Consider the following 25916-nt stretch of genomic DNA (forward strand, 5'->3'; position numbering starts at 1 on the left):
TACATTACTTTTCCTACATAAGCTAGTTTATCTTCCTTGTAAAAGAAACAGAATACTCAGGGTTCTAGGATTCTACTGTTGTTACTATATTTCTCACTGGATCACAGCTATCTAGGTCTAAAACTAGCTCCTTACATTATGTGAATGTCCTCCCTTCTGGAATTACAAAGGAGCATTATCCTTGCCACTCTGACAGTTACACCAAAGTGGGTATGCTGAGTTCAGGGTTCCAAGGATGGCCTTGGAAACTCGTGATTAAATCACCCCTGTCTTGTGAGCTGTGACCCCTCCCTTTGTTCCCTGTCCCACAGTGATGGGTTCTTGAGGTCTCTCAAGATTGAAATGAGGACTCTAAACCTCACAGTTGGTTTTGAAACTCAGATTTATTGAAGACATAGAGCAGCAGAACACTCCAGGGAAGCTTCAAGGGTCAGTGGCTCCTTGAGGGACCACAGCCTCAATGACATTATTCTTCATGGCTGGGAATGGAGGAGTTTCTGGAGAAGCCATTTGCAGCCATAGGAGGACAACATGGCCAGACAGTGGAAGGCAAATCCCACCCAAGGGAGCGGTTGGTCTTAGTATAATAATGAAGACAAGGTCAGTGTAAATTCAGGGTTCTCCTTAACATGTATATGCACCAACTGGGTCCCCATGGGCTGCTGTGGGCCAGCAACAGTCACACATTAAGTCCTTGGACTGATGGCTAAAACAAAGCAATTACTGGGGTTTAAGGTCAGGAAGGACCACTGAGCAGGTTTTCTAGGATCCCATGCAGACCTGGTAAAGGAAGAGTCAGAGTCCTCAGTGGTTTTGCAGGTTTTTATTGGGATTACCAGGTACACGGCAGGCAGGGGTCCTGGGGGGCCGGAAGGCTGGCACTCCTCCCAACCCCCAGCAAATCCTCACTCTCTCTGGGCTCTCTGGCATTCTCTGCTTCTGCTTCTGCTTCTTTGCTTCTCTCTCTAGGCTTCTCTTCGGCTTCTGCTGGCGTCCCCGTGACGCCGCCCTTAAAAAGCCCAGTCTCAGCCCAGGTGAATCCCATCTACCTATGCCCACACCCCACTCCGGGTGCCCGCCATCAGGCATGCATTCAGGACCGCAGGGATCCATCAGCTATCCTGATGGCGGGAGGGCAGAAAAGCCTGACATTTTTTCTTTACCCTACATGAGGAGAGAGAGTTAAGTAATGATTTGCAGTTAGTCATTAAGCTATGATCTATCTCTATGTACTTTTGTTAGTTTTCCTGTTTCCAAGACTACATGCAATGGAAAAGAAGCAAGCACATCCCAGAGACCCCCTGTCTTACCTTGACATGGAAACAGACAGGGTTGTCAACAAAATAAATGTAGGCACTGAAATGTGAACAATTTTATTTAAATGTGAACATTGTTTTTGCTTGCCAGCTATAGAATCCACTCTGGTAAGCATATGCAAAGGGGAAGTCATTAGAATTTTTGCAGCAAGACTTGGACCCTTGTCTCTGGTGGATACTTGTTAAAGGTGATCTAACATCGTGGTTGCCTCCACATTCCCTGTTTCCTAATGGGGCAGTCTGAGACTGCATATTCTCAGATGACAGTCAGAGGAACAAAGGGTTACTCCAGAGTTGTCAACAGGTGCCAAGGGCAGCTGGAGGAAATCATCACCTGCTGTAACCCTCGATACTAATTAGGCTCCTCTTCATTAATTACATGCAGTTGCTCAGTCCATTTTGGCTTATGCTTAAGATTGCAGACAGCATTCTCCTGCTTGTTTGCGATGATGTAGTCTTCAAGCCCTCTAGCATGCAAAAGAAAGGGGTATGTGCTGCTGTGCAGCTTATTTTCTTTAGAATATGAAAGCCTTTCTAAATACATGGGTGTCTATTGAGACAATGCATTCTCTATTAAATTTCAATGTATGTGATTTCCGGGATGGGTCTCCTGGGAAATGGGGAGGGGAGGTCTCCAAGTGATGGATATGAAGATCCAGGAGGTGACATCCTTCCCTAATTCAGGCTGCCCATTAAGGTCCCAAAAGAATCTCACTCCACATGTCATATTCAAACAGTCACCTACATTTGAAGTGGACTGGAGATTAATACCAATTAGAGCAAAAGTCTTCACAGTCCTCTCCTAAGGTGTGATGCCTTTGCATACTTATAGTATCTTTATTCAGAATCTGAATGAGTCTCCTAGAACAGGAGAGTCGATCCTTTGTTTTACAAATGTGGAAAAGAGACACAAATTAGATGGGTAGGGCAAAGTTCACAAGGCTGATCACTAACAGAGCTGAACCAAAAAAAACCCCTGCTAAACCATTCACCAGTGGCACTTCTCACTTTTTTCGGATTCTTGCTGTGTTAATCATCTACTGTTTTTCCATTATTTTGAGTCTTTGTTCTACTATTTTGAGTCATTCCCTCCCTACCTGAGGCGACTCATCATTTAATATACTGAAAAAAGTTTTAAAGAAAATCAACCTTGACCTTGAATCTCCTCTGCCAGCTCTAGTTTCATCTCTGTTTTCCCTTGGCCAATGCTTGCTACTTCTGCTCTGCTGCCTCATCTTCTCCCCTACCCCAGCCCCAGACATGGTCACTCTCAACTCCTTAATGAACTGGGCTCTGTCTTCTGTCACATTTCTTGACTATGACCTAGTTATGATCAGTGATTTCATTTGTAAAGATTTATTTAATTTATTTATGCATACAAGAGCTGGGGTGTAGGCCAGAGGTGTGGGGTTGGGGGTGGTGAGAGTGTTACAGGGCAGAGAGAGGGGTACCTCAGAACCCCCAAATCTGCCTGCTCTAAATAGGTTCTGCCGTCTGCCACATCAACACAAATCATATGAGACTTTAATGGAAAGGAATACAATACAATCAGTGTGTCATGCAAAAAAGACAAAGAATATGTAACAGGGTGGTCCCCAGGAAAGGAGGAGGTTCCAGGTTGCCTGCCCCACCCAAGGGAGGGTGGAGCTGAGCAGGGAGAGAAGAAGCTGCAGAGGAGACTGAGAAGGAAGGAGCAGGATGGAGCCAGGAGGAGACCTGGAGGATGCGCATGGAGCCGAGAGACATGTGAAGAAACTGCGCTTGCCTTTTGGTCCTGGACTGGGTGACACAGATGTGGGTGAGAGACCCCTGGGGAGGTGACCATGGGGGTTTTTGTCTTGATTTTGATTTTGCTTTTTTCCTTTCTGACTTGTCTGGTGGTTTCTGACCCTTTTCTGTGGGTCCCCACTGGAAGGTGCTTTTGACTTGTGGCAGGCTTTTGGGCCTTGCTCTGGGCCAATCCCATTTGGGTGGACTTTTACCCATGAGGGGACGGGTAACTTTGGGTGCTTGATTTAGAAACTAGATTCTTTGCCTTTCCTGTATTGTTTCTTAATTGCATTAAATTTCCTTCCCATTAAAGTCTCATATGTTTTGTGTTGATGTGGTGGATGGCAGAACCCATTTAGAGCAGGCAGGTTTGCGGGGTGTCGGGTACCCCTCTCCCTGTCCTGTAACAGATTTGGCACCCAACATGATTTGGGACAGAGCAATCCGTGGTTAGTCAGCCCCATGGGGAAAATGGGCTTCACTATGGCACTGGCTACCATAAGCGCAAATGTGATTTTTGGTTTCTCTACTGTGTTTGTTTCATATGTAGATTTGCTGTTGAAAAACTGCGTTGGGCTTTGTGAAGATTCTGTGCATTCTGTAATTTGTTTGTAGTGACTTGATTTTGCGGTAATTGTTCTGTGCAGCAGTTTTACTCAAAAGATTAGGCAGTTCGTTGGACTATGTGGCCAGATCAAAGATGGCATCTGAGGCCACTTGACAGGCTTTTGTAAAACTCAGAGGTTCTTGTTGCTAGGACTTTGGACCTTTTTTCTTTTCCTGATCTCTGCTGTCTCATTAACATTTCTAAAGGCAGTAATGATTCTTCAGCTTTGTCTTGGACTACTTCCTGACCTCTGCCTGAGGGGTTTTGCAAGCCAGCTGTGGAGCAGTGGTGTTTAAATTAGCAAATGTTTGTCTAGGTGTTAACAAACAGTAGCCTTAAGCAGTTACTGGTAATTGCTAGAAGCCTTCATGGATTCTTGGAGATAACTTGAATTTTTACAAAGTCTGGATCAGAAAAATTAAAAAGATTTTGTCTGAGTCTGAAAGGATTTGCTGCTGTGAACTTTGTCTACACAATTTGTTTTGGGCATGTTTGCCATTTGAATTCTGGATTTAATTGCTGGTGTAAGACAAGATTTTAAGTTTCTACTTCCTGCTGAGGAAGGTCTGTTGTGGAAAACATCATGTAACTACCAGGTTTTCAGACCTGTGTTGCTGTCCCTCCCTAGTGTGGGGGAGGTGTAATCTGTGCTTTGATGTTGAATCTGCTCTTTCAGCTTCTGTCTCAGAGTGGCTAACAGAAGTAAGGAGATGACTCCTTTTAATTGAAAGTTAATTGCTGGTATTTTGATTTTCTTTTTCAGGTTCTGTTCCAGGAAACCCAAGGATTACCTGCTTGGTAGCTAACAAGAGATGACTCCTTTTGCTTAAAAGTTAACTGTTGATTTTGCTCTTTCAGCTGCTGTACAGGATACCCCAGGATTGGCTTCCAATAAAGAGATTTTTTTTTTTTCTGAGCCTATTGAGTAAAACTGCAGTTACCTAAGATATTCCACTTGGCATAACTAAAAAAACTGTCTTTGTATGTTGAATGTCTGTATGTCCTTGTGTCTGTCTGTCTTGGCCTCTAGAGGTTGACAAAATGGTATACGTGGTGCCTATAGACATTGAAAAAATGATAAATTAAAGGTTATGGTTTGATTGTCAACATTGTACTACCGAACTAAGCTGGTGCCTTCATAGGGATTGAATATTGTTGTTGCTGTTGTTTTCTGATGTTTATGGCAAAGCTTCCCGGAAATCTAAATTCAAGTAAACATTCGGTAGTCTGTCATTTGGTTGCTCTAAGGACATTTTGTGGAACCTCAGAGCTCCTGAGACACTCCACAAATTTAATCCCTTTTCTCCTGGGAAAGACATTCGATGAATTTGTCCTATTTGACTTACCTAGCAGAGTAAACTAGAAGGGAAACGTTGTCACTTGGGAAAATGGTAAAACTTTGACATATACAGAAGTGTTAACATTGGTTTTCTAAAACGTGTATAAAACCTCTGAGTACCTGATATGTCTGTAAATTGTCAGTGTGGAGCCAAGCTTAGCTATTGTCTCGCCATTTTGTGAAAGGCTGTCATTTTGGGCTCAATTTCACTTTCCAGGAAAATGATGCAGCACTCCTAAAATGTGTGTCATGCTGAGCTAGCCGGGCACCCAATATCAAAGGTCTCAGACCTTTCTGGTGTCCGCAGATAAGGAAGCAACCAATTAGGGAAACTGTGGCATCCCCAACCCATCCCTTTGAATTCTGAGTTGCCCTGCATGCCAAATATGCCTTTTAGTAGCCAATGAGTAATTGCCAGCTTGTTTTAAAATTTAAGCCTGCTGTAACCCTATAAATATCTTCCCGTTTCCCCAGTTTGGGGCTCTTGACGTTGGCTGCTGCGTCGGTGCTTGTCCTGAACTCCCTTTTGCCTTTGCATCGGCTGCTGTGGTTCATTGGGGAGCACGATCAGCGATCTTGGGGAGCACGATCAGCGATCTTGGGCACAAGAGTCAGTGGTGATTGGCGCCTTGTCATATTGTATACTTATTGCAATTGTTTCTAAAAAATAGGGAGGAGGGCCTCAACGGATTCTTATTGATGGAACTTTTGATGGGTAAAAAACCAAAAAACCTTTATCTCGGTTTTTGAAGTTTGCTTTGTCCTTACGTACAGCTATCTCTTGTGGGTGTGTTTCAACATGAGCTTAAGCAGTTTTATCCCTAGCTTGAGTTCTTTCAGTTTTTTTCCGGCCTTGATTTTCAGTAGCCTTTTTCCGTTAACTATTACCACCCAGAAGGAAAGTTTTGTCACTTGGGAAAACGGGTAACACTGATGAGGGGAGCAGCAGGCGAGACAGGAGAGGTCTGCTGCGCCATGTGGGATTCTCACTGGCTGGTCGGGATTGAACCCGCTCTGCAGAGGCTACAGACAGCTTCACAGTGCTGCACTCAACCACCTGCACCACCAGGGAGGCCCTGAATTCTTTTTTTTTTTCTTTTTTCTGCAGAGCTAACTCGTGTTCACATTTTCTCTCCCCTTGATACCAACACAGCATAAAAATAGTGGTAGTAATTTTTTTTAACTACTTATCTCAGAGTCTGTTTTTGCATAACTTCCATAGGGATTTTGCCTGCTTAAACTAAAAAATTGGACATGAGTTTCATTGTGTGGCTTTGAGTGGAGTTCTTCCAGGAAGTTGAAACAGAGCTGAACCAAAGAGGAGAACCTGTTGCTTTGTTCGTAGGGTTCCAGAGATCTCCAAAGAAGGCAAGGAAGCTGCCTCCATGGGCAGGACTGGACAACCTGGCAAACGAAAAAGTCCTGGTATCCTGGTACCCTCGAGAAGAGGAAGCCCAGGTGGAGTCTGGTGAGACCAACTTTGTTCTTGAAGCCTACGTGAACCAGATGTTAGCAGTTCGCACTGATCCTATATGGAGTATTCCAACAAAGCCAGCTAAAATTGCTGTTTAGTTATTCTGCCCTGTGATTTTATGCAAAAATAGGTAATATGGTTTAAAAGTAGATTTAGTTTGCAAACTTTTGCTATGCTGGTAAAAAAATTGGGAATCAAGTTTGAGAGAACTTGTTTTTTTACAAAAGTTGAACCAATTTTAAGATTTTTTTTCCTGTAATTTTGGTGTATTTGCTGTCTTATTTTGTCTAATGCTCCAGATTGTTTTTTGGTTTTTTTTTTTTTTTTTTTTTTTTTTCCCTTTTGGCTCAGATAATGGACTATTTTCCAGTAATGGAAAAGTGTCGTACTGGACCTTCATGGACAATGCTTCTGACTAATTGTTGCTTCTCTTACATACATTGTAACCCTGAAAAAAAGTCTCTCCTAAGACTACACCCTGAGATCTGTGCCACCATAGATATGGTGGAATAAAAATTAAAAGGGGTATTGTAAAACGGTGGTCCCCAGGAAAGGGGGAGGTTCCAGGTTTCCTGCCCCACCCACAGGAGGGTGGAGCTGAGCAGGGAGAAAAGAAGCTGCAGAGGAGACTGAGGAAAGAAAGAAGCAGGATGGAGCCAGAAGGAGACCTGGGAGAGGCACATGGAGCTGAGAGACACTTGCAGAAACTGCACTTGCCTTTTGGTCGTGGACGGGGTGACACAGATGTGGGTGAGACCCGTGGGGAGGTGACAATGGCGGCTTTTGTCTTGATTTTGATTTTGCTCTTTTCCTGCCCAACTTGTCTGGGTGTTTCTGACCCTTTCCTGTGGGTCCCCACTGGAAGGTGCTTTAGACCTGGGGAAGCTTTGGGGCCTTGCTCTGGGCCAATCCTCATTGGGTGGACTTTTACCCATGAGGGGACGGGTAACTTTGGGTGCTTGATTTAGAAACTAGATTCTTTGCCTTTCCTGTATTGTTTCCTAGTTGTATTAAAGTTCCTTCCCATTAAAGACTCATATGTTTTGTGTTGATGCGGCAGATGGCAGAACCTATTTAGAGCAGGCAGGTTTGCAGAGTCTGGGCTGCCCCTCTCCCTGCCCTGTAACAAATACAGTTTCTAAATCAAGCACCCAAAGTTACCCATCCCTTCATGGGTAAAAGTCCACCTTGCTCTGGGATCCTGAAAGCCTGCCACAAATCTAAAGCACCTTCTGGTGGAGACCCATAGAATAAGGTCAGAAACAGCCAGACAAGTTTGGGAGGAAAAGAGTAAAATCAAAACCAAGATAAAAGCTGCCATTGTTAACCTCTCTACGGGTCTCTCACCCACATCTGTGTCACCCAGTCCAGGACCAAAATGCCAGTGTAGTTTCTTCATATATCTCTCTGTTCCACGTGCCTCCTCCAGGTCTTCTAGCTCTCCTTTGGGTGGGGCAGGGAACCTGGAACTTCCCCTTTTCCTGGGCTCCCCCTGTTACAAGAGGATTCACCATAGACAGTAGGGAGCAGAACAAGAGGATTGACTGAAATACACTGCTGAGGGGGCAGCAGGGAGACAGGAGAGGTCTGCATGCCATGTGGGTAGCTCCCTGACTGGGGATCAAACTTATGCTGCAGTAGCTGCCCATAGCTTCATAGTGCTGACACTTAACCCCTTGCGCCACCAGGGAGGCCCTCGTGAGTTTTCTTTAACTGCAAAATTTCAGGAACATATTTGTCAGTTCTTTCCATATTTCTGCATGGCATTGAGAATGCTGATGACAGTCATTTTAAAATATTCTCCTTCTTGGTTTTCCGCAAGCATACTTCTTTATGTCTTCTCTAGGAAAATCTCTCTCTGCAGACTTGGGAATCCTCCTTTCCTGGCTTTATGTGCTAGGTTCAGACATTCTAGTGAGTCTGTCCTCCCACCTGTTGTATTCTTGCTCTTGTATGTTGTCCTGTCCTAGACTCAATAATCCAAGTTTGACCCTGGAATCTGGATGACTCTATACGATGGCTAATATGCCATCTACGTTTGAACATGCTCCTACACAGACCCTTCTCACCCCCCTCTCACACATGCACGTACTCCCCCACACTCACCCTTTTATGGCCTCAACCCCAAACATTGGATCCTTTGCCCTCTAGAGAAAGAATTTACCAGAGAGCTCTAGTTGTATTTAAACCAGGCAAGGCTTTGTTAGAGAGTCTCATGCACCAGGGAGCCAACTTGGGCAAGGAGAAGACAGCCTGGGTCTCCGAAGGGAGTCAGAAGGAGATATTTAAAGGGTAAGTGCAGTGAGTAGAAGGAGAGCAGCGTCTTGGCTTATTTTGGACTGGGATGCCCAGGCATGCTCAGGTCGCTTATGTGCCAATTGCACATGTGGGCTCTCCAATTTCTCTCTCCAGGAGGCTGTGAGATAATCATAAGTCAGGATCTAACCCTTTGTCTTCTCAAGGTGCCTCCTGTTCAGGGCTGAATTGGCTTGGACAGGGCTCACCAGCCCAGGATGTAGTCCACCTGTTAAACAGGATTGGAGCAACTTGATAGGGGCCTGTAGCTTTTTGTAACTAGGCTGTTTTACTCCCCATGCATACGCATACACATTCTACAATCTCACCCCCATGCACATAAATACTCGTCCCCAAACACGTATGTCAGTACCAGGCTTACACCAGCAGGGGGACCTGGGGTGGTGGTTGCTTCCGCCCAAAGATGAGTCACTTCCGCCCTAAGCGGAGGCTGATGCAACAGTAACTGGATGTTGCAAATCCACGTAAAGCGCATGCGCAGGTTTTCCGAGAGATAGCCCCTCCCCTAAAAATAAAGAGAGTTCCAGCAGCCATCCATGTGAGTGCACGCGTCTTTTCATCCCCAGCCCCTCCGCCGTGTTCCTGAACCCCGTCGGCCTGCAGGCAGGACCGGCACACGTACACATGCACTCTCGATCCCACACACATAAACATGCATCCCCTGCATACTCACCCCCATACACATATCCACAATTCCTGCACACTCATTCACTCACACACACTCATTCACCCCTCCACATGCATTCCACACATACACACACCCTATATACACACATGCTACACATACACACCAACCCACCAACCTACATACACACCAACCCACCATACTCACCCCATGCACACATGCTACACAACTACCCACACATATACACATAAACATGCACCCCATCCAAATGCCACACACACACACACATACATTCTCACATACACATACACACCACATCTACATACACAGAGCACCTCAAATACCATCCCCATAAACCTAAACTTGTAAATTCCCCCAGCTCTTACATCCAAACTTTGTTGAATGACATCACTATATTCATTTATCTAAGTTCCTGAGAAGTGTCCATGCTTCCCCCTTCCTCCTGCTACTCATTAGGCCTCATCCCCTGTTCACTCTCCCACCAAAGTATAGCTTGAATTTAATCCTCTTAAACCCCATCTCCTGGGCCTCCCCTGGTGGCGCAGTGGTTGAGTGCTGGGCTGCGAAGCTGCCCGCAGCCTCTGCAGGCCAGTTCGATCCCTGGCTGGCAGCGAGGGTCCCACATAGCATGACAGACCTCTCCTGCCGCACCCTCTGCTCCCCTCAGCAGTGTATTTCTTCATCAGTCTGCCTGTTCTGTTTCCCACTCTGGCTCTGATGAATTCTCTCACCCTCCCATGCTTCTGATTGTACCCAGTGCTTGTATAAATAAATAAATCTTTAAAAAAAAAGTAAACTCCACCTCCTCCTTAGTCACTGCTTCAATGCAAAAAAATACAACTGCAGATTGTACAACCACCATCCTTTTTAGACTGTAATGCTCCAGAAACATAATTTCCTGATTTTACAAAAAGTATGTTTTCAATTTGTTTCTTAGCTTCATGCAGTAAATTTATATGGGATGTATCTATCTCAGCTTTGACATTCATGTTATTTATCATTGTTACAGAATGCATCCTAATAAGGGTGAATGGAGTGTCACAGCAAAGTGGCCCCTGGAATAGATGCCATTTTCTTGGTCTCCACTTACATGTAGCCACCTTCGACTATAACATGGCAAATCCCAGCATGCCATGCTGAATGGGGGGCAGCTGGGAAGGAGTGTGGTTGATATATATTGAGATGGAATGAAATGGAAGGGGAGACATTAGAGAGAGACACTTGGAAGAGAGACATGTATGAGAGACACGTGGAAAGGCTGCTTCTGAGACTTCAGTGTTTCATGGAAGCCATGGCCGCCATTACATTGACTTTGTGGTGGTTTATATGGTACAATTTGAATTTCAGCTCTCTCTTCTTGTTCCAGCTTATGGGGACCTGCCTAACCACTTTCTTGTGGTTTCTTACCAAAAGGTGACTTATACTTCAAACAAATTTCAGGCCTCAGCAGTCCTGGTTTGGGATGGGACAGTTTGACTGGGTGTTTTCCATGAGGGAATGGGTAATTTTTGGAGTATGATTAGGAGTCTGTTATTTGAAATCCTTTCTTCTCTCTCTCTCTCTCTCTCTCTGCATATTAATTAAAGATCTCTCATACTAAGAGTCTGCTTTCATTGCCATTGTGCACACACAGATGGCCGGACCCTTTCAGAATATGCTCCTTAACAGTTTGGGGTTCCTGGATCATATGGTTATAATATGACCAATTTAATAATGTCGATTAACTTCAGTTCCTCAGCAATGAAATTGGGTTTAACAATACCTTCACAAGGCTGTTGTGGGGTCTTGAATGCAATAATGGATGAAAAGTGCCTCTCAGAACCTGAAATTGCCAACATGCACTTCCATCCTCACTATATAACAATGTCTTTCTGTCTAGATGAACAATTACCAAACGGAGGAAAGCAAACTCTTACCATTCATTATGACCATGGCTTTTAGTTAAAAGAAATTAAAATTAGCCCAGGACACATAATGATACTTCAATTTTGCATATTTATTTCCATCATTACATTTTCTTTAACTTTTTATTCTTTTCATGACTTAAATTTACTGATATTGATCTGATAGAAAGTAGCAAATGGCTCTTATCAGCATTAAAGGTGATGATTTTAGTCCTAATTGCATTAGTTTAAGAGACTCAGAATTTTCAAGTGTCAATACTTTTATTGGTCCATTTCCTCCCTTTTTTAATAAATCATGTGGTGGGATAAAATAACATATTGATAAACCAGACCATTGTAATAGTTAAGAAAACAACTGTCAAACTAACCTCAGGATAGCACAGTGCCCTCTTGGAATGACCTGAAATGTTGATTCATCAATTGAGGCACGTGATTTTGAGTTCAGCAGATCCTAGAAATTTGATACATATCCTTCTGAAATGTATGAGAAGAGAAATATGAGAGTTCAAAAGCACTGATATTCTGACTCACCTATTTTTGCTCTAAAATAATATATTTCCTTACCTTTATAACCAAAAGGATCATACAAAAGGAATTTGGTCTATAATAAAGGACTTCACTGCAATATTAAATAATTGCTGCTCCATAGATAAAATATACAAAAATGACACATAAATAAATGGCAGAATTGTTTCTTTATGTTGCATTTTTGAGCTACATATGAACATCTTTGAGGCCACTTAGTACTTCTAACAATTATTTGCCACATACTTTTAAAACCAAACACTTCAATCATCAAAAATATGCTCTAGTAGTTATAGTTTTTCTTGAAGACCTTTATCAGGTTAGAGTGCTTGACTTACAGAAAGTGATGTTTATAGAACAAGCGAAAGAACAAATATATTCTAAATATTGCATTGTGGGGGTGTGGGGTTTTTCAGCCAAAATTCACATTGACACCCTTCAAAAATATGTTGAAAAACCTATTGATACCGGGCAGCAAGCGGGCATGAAAACTGGGCAAAGACACTGCCCAAATACTTGACAGGTCACTGTCTGAGCTCTTCATCAGCTCGCACAATTGCATGACTACTCAGGTTCAGAGAACAACAATAATGGGTTTTATTTAACAAACCATGGGGAAAAAAAGAGTTACAGGGGACAAACATGAATTTTGCCTCATTTGAAGCAGTGTCCTGTGTTTTATAGTCGTAAATACAAACACTCCCAAAGTTGGTAATTTCCTGCGACTGAGGATGTGGGGTTCCTGTCTAGGCAACAGGCCACACTCTCAAGATGGCGTCTTCCCATCAGAAAGACAACAGAAGACACAACAGGAGGTGCTCACTGAGCTGCTGAGATGCCCCAGCACAGAACCAGACAAGCAATGCTCAAAACAGCAGCTGCAAGAGGCCTAAGGACCCCATCAGACAAACCGCCACACTCACACAGCACAGCGAGGCTCCCAGGCTCCCGGTCCTAGCCTTCCCTGCTAGGCCTAACAGTGGCAAATTTTCTTCTCTGAGGTTGGCTGCTGGAAGCTGCTCCACATCCTTTAGAAGCACACAACAGCCTTCTGGAAGATCAGCACGGTGGGGGCAGGAATTGCTGACACCAAAATGGCTGAAGGTATGAAAACACTGAAATTTCAAACTCTGAATGCTCAAATGCTGAATTCCGAACACCGAATGGTGGGGGCTTCTTCTGTGGTCCCTTATATTTTCTGCCAGAGTCTCCATCCCAAATGTAACACTGTTCACATTTTCCCTGGTGCTATCTTTTCTCCCCAGCACCCCCCTCCACGGGGCAGTGGGTGTAGGCCAGTGGGAGTCAGGGGGCAGTGAGAGGATTCACAGAGACAGAGTGGGGAGCAGAACAGGCAGACTGACGAAATACACTGCTAAGGGGAGCAGCGGGCGAGACAGGAGGGGTCTGCTGCACCATGTGGGTTGCTCCGTGGCCAGCAGGGATCGAACCGGCACTGCAAAGGCTGTGGACAGTTTCACAGCACTGCGGTCAACCCGCTGTGCCACCAGGGAGGCCCTGAGGTACAATTTTAACTAGACAAACTTAGTAAACTTAGGAAGTTTACTAGACAAACTTAGTAAATTAAACTTTGAGAGAAGAAAAAATACTCAGTGTGGGTGGACTGTGGTTTAACATGACAATCACTTTGATCCTTACTTCATGCTTCATATAAGGTTAGAAATAGAACAAGTATTGTTTCCCCCAATACATATTTGACACTTTCCCCCTTACTTCTATTTGAAATAAGAAAAGTTTCATTTCCATGGTAGAAGTACAATAATGGTCACATAACAAATCAAACTAGCAAATTAATTTATCTTTGTGAATGTACAGAGAAAAAAAACTGTGAGCTTTTCACTAGAAGAATTTTACAAACTCAAGGGCTCCACAGTGGTCATTAGCTGTATCTGCACAGATCCACTGGTGGGTCTTCTCCTTCATCTCTTTATCTAAACTTGAAAAGGAAATTTATTGCACAGTATGAATCGTCTATCTGAAAAGAATCTTCACTGAGACTGGACACTGCTGTGAATTTCTCCTCTGATGATGAAAAGGTGATAGTGAATAATGCATAATTCAGGTTAGGGTGAGTTATGCTGCAGTAAAATAAAACGTCCCCATTTCAGTAGTTTAACTAAATCAAAGGACGATTCCTATTCATGCTAGGTGTCCAAGGAAGGTAAGAGAAACTCGCTCCCCAAAAGCCCTCCAGGAAACAGGTGGACAGAGTAACCACAATCTTAACATGTAATTTTCTCAATACAAAGGTCAGAATGCATTATAACCTTCACAGAGTCCACTAGAGTCAAGCACAGATAATTAAATGATTTAGTCTGCAAGTAACATGTGTTTCCTTCCTGATTCCTTATCTAAAACTGGCCACCTGGCTATATACCCAGAAATAAGAGAGAACTGGGCATCAGTGGACAACTTTTATATCTATCCCAGTTATTATTCACTCATTTTTCCAAACACCTAAAGGAAATAAAGTTTATATCCAAACACCTAAAGGAAATAAGTTTATATTTCCTTTACATATCTCCAACTCCCAAACTATCTCTAGCTCTTCTGAGAAAGCTCTAATGCAAAGATCATCACAGAGAAGTAACATATTCCCAATTCCTTGCCCATAAAACCCACAAAACATTTACTGAAATAAATCAACTTGCTTAAAACTGCTTCCTTTAAAATTTCTGTTACTGAATGTAATTTTTTTTAAGATTTATTTATTTACGCATACAAGAACTGTGGTACAGGCCAGAGGTGCGGAGGGTGAATGGGTTCACCAGAGACAGAGTGGGGAGCAGAACAGGCAGATTGACTGAAATACACTGCTGAGGGGAGCAGCAGGCGAGTCAGGAGACGTCTGCTGCGCCATGTGGGTAGCTCCCTGGCCGACCGGGGATCGAATACGTGATGCAGAGGCTGTGGATTGCTTTATAGTGTGGTGCTTAACCCCTTGCGCCAGCAGGGAGGCCTACTGAATATAATTTTTTTAAGTGGTTCTCCAAGTTCAAGTTTCTCAGCATGACCTTACTCCAAACTAGTGTTCACATCATCTCAATATTATCAATTTTTTAAAAAAGATTTATTTACTTATGCATACAAGAACTGAGGTGCAGGCCAGAGATGCAGGGGGTGAGAAGATTCACCAGAGACAGAGTGGGGAACAGAACAGTCAGACTGACTGAAATACACTGCTGAGGGGAGCTGCGGGCAGGATAGTACAGGTCTGCTGTGCCATGTGTGTAGCTCCCTGGCAGGGGATCAAACTCATGCTGCAGAGGCTGAGGACAGCTTCATAGTGCTGACGCTTTTTATTCTATTTTGTTTTGTTCTGCCTGTTTCCCCTCACCCCAGTGTCTGCCCTCCTCCTTTGCTTTCTTCCTTCTTTCCCTCCTTCTGTCCCCTCTTGCTTTACCTGACTCCAGTTTTTGGCTTTTTTTTCCACAGTTGTATGATCATGACTTTAATAATTTTTGGTTTCAGGGGAAATACTAAAATTTTTATATTTACTTTGAATCATAAGTAATCGTGATAGAATTATAAATGATTAATAAGGCATGTTAATATTTTAGGTTCTTTTGTGATATTTAATTTGATTCTTTAATAACATTTTAAGTCTAATAATTTTAACTGTGCAGTTCGGTGACATCAAGTACGATCACTCTATTATTTTACAATCATCACCAATATCCATTCCAGAACTCTTTCATCTCCCCAGCTGAGCTTCCTTACCCGTTATAAAATACAGTTGTACGTTCACTATCCTCAGCCCCAAGGAAAGACCATTCTACTTTCTGTTGCTATGAATTTGGTAATGTGGGATGTCTTTGCCCTTTACCTAATTTCCTGGCTAGAACTTTGTTGAAAAGCAGGGGTAAAAAGCAGTATCCTTTATCCTGAGCTTAAAGGAAAACTTTCAGTCTTTTGCCATTATATATGATGTCAACTGTGAGTTTTTCATAAGTAGAATTTATTTTGTTGTACATTCTTCTACTCCTAGTTATTGCGAGTTTTTATAAGGAAAGGACGTTGAATTGTTTCAAACTCATTTTCTTCATCAATTGAGCTGATGTGTGTGTGTGTTTGTACATGTGTTTTTCCTGTTAATTCTGTTAATGTTAACACATTACAATAGCTGATTTTCATATGTTGAACTATCCTTGCATTTTAGGAATAAATTCTTAGTCATGTTTTATAATCATGTCCTCTGCTGGTAAACTATTGAATTAGGTTACCAGCATTTTGCTGAGGATTTTTTCATCAATCTTAAGGGATATTGATCTAAATTTGTTTTGTTTTATTTTGGGGGATTAGTGTCTTTCTCCACCTTTTGGATCAGGGTAACACTAGACTCAGAATGAGTGTGGAAGTGTTTTCTCCTCCTCAACATTTCAGGAAATGTTGAAATGGACTTTTACCAAGTCTTCTTTAAATGTTTGTAAGATTTAAAGCAAAGTGACCAGCAAAGTGACCAGCAAAGTGACCTGGTCCATAGCATTGTTTATTTCTCAAAATCAGTAGTAATGTTCCTTCTTTCACTACTTTTTTAAAAAAGATTTATTTGTATTTATTTATGCATATGAGAACTTGGGTGTAGACCAAAGGTTTGGGGTGGGAGGATTCACCAGACAGAGTGGGGAGCAGAACTGAAACATCCTGCTGAGGGGAGCAGCAGGTGAGACAGGAGAGGTCTGCTGAGCATGAGGGTTGGCTTCCTGGCCAGGGATGGAATGCGTGTTTTCCAGTGCCTTGTGGCTGGTGATAGCTTGATAGCGTTGAGACTAACCCCTGTGCCACCAGGGAGGCCCCATTTCTTTCATCTGTTATTTGATTTCTTTGAAATTTCTCTCTTTTTTCCCAACTGAATCCAGTTATGTGTTTGTTAATTTTATTGATTATTTTGAAGAACTAACTCTTGGTTTCATTCGTTTTTCTTTTTTATTCTCTGTTTTATTTCTTTCTACTGAAATGTCAATGTTTTTCTTCCTTTTGCTACTTTTGTGCTTGGTTTAGCCTTCATTTTCTACTTCCTTGATACATGAATTCATTTTCTTGATTTGCTGGTGTTCTAACTTTTTAATATAAGTACTAAGTTTATAACCCCATGTTTGTGTGCAGTGTGTACTTATTTTTATTTATCTCAAGTTCTAATGTATCTTGTGTTTCTTTTTTGACACATTTATTTATTTAAGTATATAGTTTAACAAATTTGTGAATTTTTCACTTTTTCTTCTACTGCTCATTCCTGCTTTCATTTCATTGTGATTAATCTTTTAACATTTATTAACAGTTGTCTTAAGGTATAACATATGGTCTTTCTTAGAAAATGTTTACTGTACATTTGAGAAAAATGTGTATTTTGCAGTTGTTAAGTATTCTATGTGTTTGCTTATTCCATTTTGCCATGTTCAAGTCCTATAGTTATTTATATTCTGTCTGGTTGTTATATATATTAATGAAAATGGAGTGTTGAAGTCACTTACTGTTATTATAAAACCATTTATTTCACATATTAATTTTGTGACTGGTTGATTCATATACTTAGGATTCCTAATGTTTGGCAAATATAATGTTCTTGAAATATTGAAGTAATATCAGTATGTAATATTATGTCTCACATAACAGTTTATATATTAAAGTCTATTTTGTCTAATATTGTTTAAGCACATCAGCTTTCTTTTCACTCACACAAAGTATCTTTTTATCATTCCATTTTCAAATGGTCGGTAATCTTATATATAAATTGAGTCTTTTAGGTACAGATTATAATTGAATCTGATTTGTTGATGCACTTGCTAATATGTTTTGTATGAGAATTTAATTCACTTACATTTTAAGTTATTACTTAGAGAGAATGACCTTTTTCTCTAGGTCATTATACCATTATAAGTCTTATACCATTTTCTTTGTCCCTTGTTTCTTTCATTACTGTTTAATCTCTGTGGTTAGTTGGTTCCTTTCTTTCCTACAACATATATTTTAGTGCCCTCAGTGTCCTTTAGACTCTTTTCACTTTATTTCATTATTTTTTTCCCTCCTTGATCTCAATGATTTCAAATGAGGTATATTTGCATTTGCAGTTTCTTACCCTAATATTTTTGAATCAACCTTTGAACTCCTTGAGTGATTTTTAAATTCAATGATTTTATATTTCATTACAGACTTTCCCATTAATTCTTTTTTTTTAAAGTTGTTTTTTTTTTTTTTAAGATTTATTTATTTTTATACAAGTGCTGGGCACAGGCCAGAGGTGCGGGAGGGTGAGAGGATTCACCAGAGACAGAGCAGGAAGCAGAACAGGCAGACTGACTGAAATACACTGTTGAGGGGAGCAGCAGGTGAGACAGGAGAGGTCTGCTGCGCCATGTAGGATTCTCACTGGCCTGCAGGGATCGAACCCGCTGCGGACAGCTTTACAGTGCGGTGCTCAACACAGTGCGGTGGCACAGTGTGCCACCAGGGAGGCCCTCCCATTAATTCTTTTTCATAATTTTAAGTCTATTGATTTTCTTAATTTTTTCTGATTGACTTAAATTCTTTGTCCATGTTTATGTTTTGGAATATTGAACTTAATATCAGTATATAATGTTATGTTTCATGTAACAGTTTATATATTAAAATCTATTTTGTCTAATATTAGTTTAGTTTAATATTAGTTTTCCCATATCTTGTGTATCTGTAAGATGATTATTTTAAGACTTTGTTTAGTAAGTTAGTCCATGCATGTGTTTCTTCATGCAGTTTCTGAAGATTAGCTTTGCTCTTTTGAATGTGTCATGTTTTCCTATCATCTGCATGCTTTTTGATCTTTATTTGGAAATTAGATATTTGACAAAACATCCACATCTATCACTTTTTTGCAGACAGGCTCCATGCATGGGAAAACCTTCTAGCAGGGCATGTTCTAAGCCTGAAATCATCCCTGTGTGCAAGGCCTTATTGAGACATTTTGAGGCGCATGTTTTTCCTTTGTCTGTATGTGCATGATATTTTCTGACTCTCCCTCTACACTGATGTTTTTAAATGTCATTTTCACTGAGAGCTCCTCCTCTGGGGACTTTAGGTGTGCCATTGTGTTCCTCAATCAGTCATTACTTGTCCTGTACATATGTAAGTTTACCCTAATCACATATGCAATGAACTGTGCCTGTTGCTTCCCCTGGCTTTTAGTAGTCTGAGAGCCAAGCTGTAGCTGTTCTATTTTCATCATTTTAAAAAAGATTTATTTATTTATGCATATAAGAACTGGGGTACAGGACAGAGGTGCAGGGGGGTGAAAGGATTCACCAGAGACAGAGCAGGGAGCAGAACAGGCAGACTGACTGAAATACAATGCTGAGGGGAGCAGTGGGCAAGACAGGAGAGGTTTGCTGTATTATATGGGTAGCTCCCTGGCTGGCTGGGGATCTGCACATAGCTTCATAGTACTGTGCTTAACCCCTTGTGCCACCAGGAGGCCCTATTTTCATCTTTTGAATTTCAAGTTACACAACACAGAGACCAATTGTTCAAACAGTTCCAGACAGGTAAGAATGCTTCAAATTAGGTCTGCCTTACTTTCTCTAATTCATGGATGGGAACTTGGTTATAAGTCACTCTTTTTAAACCAAGATGCCATACCAGAGAGGGTGTGAGGTAGGAGCAAGTAAGAACACATGAGATTTCTTCCTATTCTGACATTTTTTTCTTGATTATTTCTTTTATTTGGTTGCTGTCAACCTTTAACTGATTTCCATAGCTCCTATAAAGTACTTTCAGCCAGAATCTAGTTGTTTATATAAGGTTTCCATTGGGTGATAAAGTGTGGGTTCTGCCATCTTGCTGGCATTACTCTCAATTAAATTCTTAAAATGAAGTTTAACTTAGTTATAATTTAGATATTTTTGTTAATACAATTTAGATATAATTGTTATTCTGTCTAATGAGCTAATATTTTTTTTGATAAGAAAACTATGCTATAGAGGGCTAAGTAATTTGCCAAGTTTACACAGAGAGTAAAGCAGCAAAGAGGAAATTTAAGACATGTTATATAATTTCAAGAATATGTTTGACTTGTTTTTACTATAGGTAGAGAAGTAGACTTGATCTTCCTATTTTGTTTTCTAATCTTTCATTCTGATCCTAAAGTTTAGAAATCACAAAGGAATTGATATACTGATACTTAAATTCAACTGCTATGCCATCGTTAAGGAGACTAAATCAAAGTAAAGCTAAAAAGAAAAGAAAATGGTGCATTATTGATATAAATGACATGCAAAAGGAAAACTAACTTTACCCTTCAGGTGTTCAAAGCATCTGTGAATAATGACTTTTTATTTTAGTTATTCTTTCACTAAGTGTTTTGAAATCCACTGAGTGGGAAGGGTCATTGGAAGGATGATTTAGTGGAAATTGGAAAACAATAGTTTTAGAAGAGTGTTTGATTTCAATATATATCTTATGCACTCTGGGAACCTCTCCCTTCTTAGCATTGAGACCACGTCTGGCAAGCAGTTGGCAGGAGGCAAAGGTCTGCAGCAAGGGACTACAAACAAGACAATTACTAGAATTCAGAAAAGCAAAGAGGGTTTCCCTACACAGAGAACAGAATATCAAATAGCAACTTTATCTTATATTCTAAATGAAATGCATCTGTCTATTTCACTCTAGATTGTGTCTAAATGCCTGTGGTTGGAGGTCTACTCTCAGAGTAATCAAATACTCTTATTTTCCTTTAATATTTATTTAAAAAAAATAAAGGTTTGGCAGAAATGGTATTGTCACCATAACAATAGTTAGATCATTTGGGATATAATCAATTACCAATTGAAAATTTATGAATCATTCTGGGCACATTTGCTGAGTGTTTGCTTAGTTTCTAAAACTAGGATAGATTATAAGGTTAAAAACAAAAGTTGGATAATATATTGTCCTTGTTCATACACATCTACCTAGAGCTAAGGCTAGGACACAAAAGTAAATTAATAATCACAGTGCACTGTGGGGCATGCTGAGGTAAGAGTGCATAACAAATGATGTAGGAGCAGAGAGGTGACATTCTATTTGCAGGCAAACTCTCCTCCCTCTTGGAAAACTCAAACTTTACTGTTGCAATTTAGGTATGGATGGAATACGAATTAATGATATGTATAGATGGAGTTTGTATGCTAACTTTAAGAAGAAAAAGTTCTAATTAAAGAAGGAGGAACCAACTAAAGACGAATCAGAAACAATGCTCTCATCTTTGGACTATGCACATGTATTGCTTTGTGGTGGCACAGCTTGTGAGTGCCATAATGTGGTGGTTATTCCTCACTCTTGCCCAATACTACAGATATGGATACAGGAAGAGAGAGCTGTAAAAACTGAGAGAGCTCGTGTAATACAATGCAAAATACCAAAAGCAATCACTGGTGACTATCCTAATGGAATTAAGTTTGAATGAGAGGGTTGTTCTCTAGCCTTTTCTTAAGTCCAGTCCTCACTTGGTGGCACAGTGCATTTTAGTATGTGTGCAGGAGTATAGTGACAGAATAGAAAAATATCAGGCAGCAGAGAAAGTGAAGCACCTGACATAAAGTATGTGTCCTTTTCTCAGTTTCTTTTATTCTTTTTATATTTAATATGTTTATTTTATATGATTCTTACATCATTTTCATTTTTGCACAATGCATGCGTTTTCATCTTGGTTATATTCCCCATCCAATTCCACCCCCCTTATTTTGACCCTAATCCCTCCTCTCCTACCTTCGCCCCCATAGTGTATCTCTGGTTTACAGTTGGTTGTTGATTTTGATTTTTTCTTTATTATAATTAGTCTTTTTCCTGGTCCCTTATTTAGGTTTTCTAAATTTCTAAAACTGCTTTAATCAGGTGTATTACACACACACACACACACACACACACAATTCACCCATTTAAATCGCATAACTGATTGGTTTTTAATATGAGCACACAATTAAGACAACTGTTTTCACAATCTGAGAATAATTTCATAATACCATAAAGAATTTCTTTGACCATTTTCAATCATGCTCACACCCCATTCACACCCTTTTCTCTCAATCTCCTGGCAATCTCTAGTCTACTTTCTGTACATGTAGATTTTTTTGTTCTTGACATTTTATATAAATGGAATTGTAAAATATGTATTCTTTTGTCAATGATTTATTGGCTTAAGATTATTGGTTAGTGCCCATTTATGTTGTAGCATGTTCCTTTTTGTTGCTCGATAATTTTCTATTGCATGTGTTTACTAGTCTATTTATTAGTTGTTGGAACTGAAAACACAGTCCTTTGGCCAATGATTCTGCCCTGATTCCAGAGCAGGTCAGCAGGGGCTGGGGGGTGGACTTTTCCCTTTTATAAGTTTATCAGGAAACCAACAGGTTCAAGCTAAATGGACCAATCAGGTTTGACTAAGTGAACCAGTCAGGTTTGGATCTCTCCAAACCTGTCCAGCTGCCCTTCAACCTTGAGCTCTCCAGCTGTCCTTCAACTTTGAATTCTTATCTGATTGAAAATGGAAAGTGAACTGATTGATGTTAAATCTTAAAATCAGGCTTGTAGGGTGGGGGGATCTGAAGAGGCTATAAGCAGAGCAGGAGTCAGGGTGAGTCAGTCAGCCCCCATCTTCCAAAGAGAGATGAAGGATTCATCAGACCACCTTCTAAGAGGTTGCATTCATTGGACCATCTGTGAAAAAGGATTAAGCAGACAGCTTCCAAAGAGAGAGAAGCATCGAGCATATGACCTGGGTTGGGTTCACCAGACCTCTGTAGACTTCTAGCCCTCTAGCTTTCCAATCTCCATTGACATTTGCATAGACCCTCCTGGAGACCCAGTTGCTGCACCTGCATCCAACATTGCCTGCAAGTAGCACTGTCAGGCTGAGGAAGTGTCTCAAATTGTTGTTCCCTCTTTGTGTATGACAACAGATCACAAAAAGCTTCCCGTAGCCTCTGGTTCTCCAGCGCTACCTCCTATTAAATCTATGTTGTCCAGTCTGGCATCTGGTCCAGGCTTTAGGCCGCAGCTATGGGTCACTGCAGTGTCACCTTATCTTCTACAAGTGGTCTTTGTTTTAGAACTTCTGGACACTGAAGACACCATTGAGGGTGAGGTAGTTAGTCACTTGTGGCCTTAGAAACTCTTTACTTTTCCCCAATCTCCTGTTTGTTAAGAAAAAAATAAATAAATACAGTTGTTTCTGTTAGACTCTGAGCCTGAATGGTCTTGCAATTGTGTTTGAAGGTGAGAACTGACCGGCAGTGAAACGTCCCCCACCTTGGACACTGTCCCTTGGCTCTGCCTTTAGTACTGTTGTAGTGCTGATTTAGGAACTTAACGTGTTTCAATTTTTTGGCTACTATGAATAAAGCTGCTATGAACTTTCATATGCAAGTTTTGTGTGGATACATGGTTTCATTTATCTTATATATAATACCTAAGAGTCAAATTACTGGTCAGTCTTTAACATTTTTGAAGAATTACTGAGCTGTTTTCCAAAGTGAATATACCATTTTATATTCCCAGAAACTATGAGAATTTCACCTCTTCACCAACACCTGCTAATGTCTTTCATTTATTATAGTCATTTTAGTGAGAGAGAAGTGGTATGTCATTGGGGTTTAATCTGCATTCTCTAGTGATAAATGATACTAAGCAATTTTATGTGCTATTTGGACATTTGTATATCTTCCTTAGAGAAATGACTTCTCAGAATCTTTACCTATTTTCAATTTGATTATCTATTTTTTATCATTAAGTTGTAGGGAATCTCATAATTCCCTTATGAGATAGGTGAATTTCAAATATTCTCCGCTATTCTGTAACTTGCTTTTCACATTCAAACAAAATGGTTTGTTTGCAGCACTAAAGTTCTTCTTTCGTTTTAATGTAGTTCAATGCATCTATATATTTTCTTTCCTTTTTTTTTTTTTTTTTGAGTCATGTCTAGAAAAGAAATCCAAACCGTTGTCATGAGGATGTACTTGTATGTTTCCTTTAAATGTTTTATGGTTTTAGCTTTTACGTTTTGTTTCACAATCCATTTTGAGACTTTTTTGTACATAAAGTAAAGAAGGGGAACAACTTAATTGTCTTGCATATGGATATCCAAGTGTCCTAGTAGCATTTGTTGAGCATAGTATTCAAACATCCATTGAATAATTTGACTTTTTTTTAAAACTTTTTCTCTTTTTTTTTTAAGATTTATTTATTTATCTACACAAGCACTGGGTGCAGTCAGAAGCACGGGAGTGTGAGAGAATTCACCAGAGCCAGAGCAGGGAACAGAACAGCCCAGATGAACGGAAATACACTGCTGAGGGGAGCAGTAGGCGGCAGGAGAGGTCTGTCACACCATGTGGGACCCTCAACCGTGGCCAGGGATCCAACTGGTTTTGCAAAGGCTGTGGGCATCTTCGCAGCCCAGTGCTCAACCACTGTGCCACCAGGGGAGGCCCTAATTTGACATGTTTGTCAAAAATCAATTGAACATAAATGGATGGCTTTATTTCTTGGCATCAATTGTATTCCATTGATCTGCATGTCTATTCTCATGCTTGCACCATGCTGATTTGATTATTGTTACATTGTAGTTAGTTTTATATATTCCTTTTTTTTTTTAAATGGAGGCATGCTTTATTTATTTATTTGTTTGTTTGTTTGTTTATACATGCACTGGGTACAGTCAGAAGCACAGGAGGGTGAGAGAATTCACAAGAGCCAGAGCGGGGAACAGAACAGGCAGACTGACAAAGTACACTGCTGAGAGGAGCAGCGGGCAGCAGGAGAGGACTGTGCGCCATGTGGGACCCTCCTCCAGTGGCTGGGGAGCAGCCGGGGATCGAACCGGCACCGCAGAGGCCGCGGGCAGCTTTGCAACCCAGCGCTCAACTGCTGCGCCACCGGGGAGGCCCTGTAGTTAGTTTTAAATAAGAAAATATGGCATATATGTTATATATATTTCAGTGTGATATACATATATATATATAATGTGATATTATTCAACCTCAAAAAAGACAAAATTCTACATTTATGACAACATGGATGAAATTGGAGATCATTAAAATAAGCCAAATAAGCCACAGAAAGACAAATTTTGTATAAAATTGTTTACACATGGATTACACCAAACAAAAAATCAAAATGCATAAAAACAAGGAGCAGATTGGTGGTCTGGTGTTGGCAAAATGAAGAGAGGTTGATGTAAGAATACAAACATTTAGTTGTAAAATGAAAAATCCTGAGAATCTAATGTATATCATGGCAGTTAGTTGACAATATTGCATCATATAATAGTAATTTGCTCAAAGTAGATCTTAAATATTCTCATAAATAAAGAAAAGCAAAAGAAAATAGTAACAATGTGAGGTTTGATGTCTTACTTAAATTGCTGAAGTGATTTTTAATGTGTATGTGTATCAAATAACACTGTACCATTTAAATGCATTATAATTTTACTTGTCAATTATACTTCAATAAAACTGCAAAAAATCAGGAACTTTGAGTCCACCAACTCCATTTTCCCTTTCAAGATTGTTTTGACTATTATGTGTCTTTTGGCTATCTATATGGATTTTTTGATAAGCTGCACATTAAGGAGTTGGGATTTCAATAGAGAAGATATTGAATATTTATATCAATGTTGTGATTTGGGAAGATTAAGGGATTTCATATGAATTTCAGTAATTTTTATTGCATTTATTTGAAGAATGCCATTGAAATCTTTATTGGGATTGCATTGGTTCTGTATATAGCTTTGGTAGGATGGCCATTTTGACATGGTGATTCTTTCAATCAATGAACAAAGAATATCTTTCCATTTCTTTGTGTCTTCTATTTCTTTTACAATGTTTTTTTATAGTTTTCTTTCATAGTACATTTGCCTCCTTTGTTAGATTTACTCCTAGGTATTTACCAGCTTTCAGTATGATTGTAATTGTTATCATTTTCTTTTTTTTTTTTTCTCTTCCACTTCATTGCTTGCATGTGTGAAGACAATGATAGTTTTGTGTATTGCTTTTA

General features: G+C 40.4%; 1 protein-coding gene across 3 annotated transcripts; it reads left to right on the forward strand.

Annotated features, from left to right (window-relative positions):
• The first annotated feature begins 3001 nt into the window (after window positions 1–3001).
• Window positions 3002–24850, forward strand: LOC129146547 (uncharacterized). Of its 3 annotated transcripts, XM_054699181.1 has the most exons (4): window positions 3002–3114; window positions 6378–6500; window positions 24097–24238; window positions 24580–24850. In XM_054699181.1, the coding sequence occupies exons 1-4, from the start codon at window positions 3015–3017 to the stop codon at window positions 24815–24817; spliced, it is 603 nt and encodes a 200-aa protein (XP_054555156.1). In that variant the 5' UTR covers window positions 3002–3014; the 3' UTR covers window positions 24818–24850. The 3 variants fall into 3 exon arrangements, with proteins under 3 accessions (XP_054555156.1, XP_054555157.1, XP_054555158.1); XM_054699182.1 differs by lacking the exon at window positions 24580–24850 and having other exon boundaries at window positions 24097–24474; XM_054699183.1 differs by lacking the exon at window positions 24580–24850 and having other exon boundaries at window positions 3002–3110; window positions 24097–24474.
• The last annotated feature ends 1066 nt before the right edge of the window (window positions 24851–25916 follow it).

The sequence above is a fragment of the Talpa occidentalis genome, unplaced genomic scaffold (genome assembly GCF_014898055.3).
Source record: "Talpa occidentalis isolate TD23 unplaced genomic scaffold, MPIMG_talOcc4v2.1 talOcc4.3, whole genome shotgun sequence".
Lineage (NCBI taxonomy): Eukaryota > Metazoa > Chordata > Mammalia > Eulipotyphla > Talpidae > Talpa > Talpa occidentalis.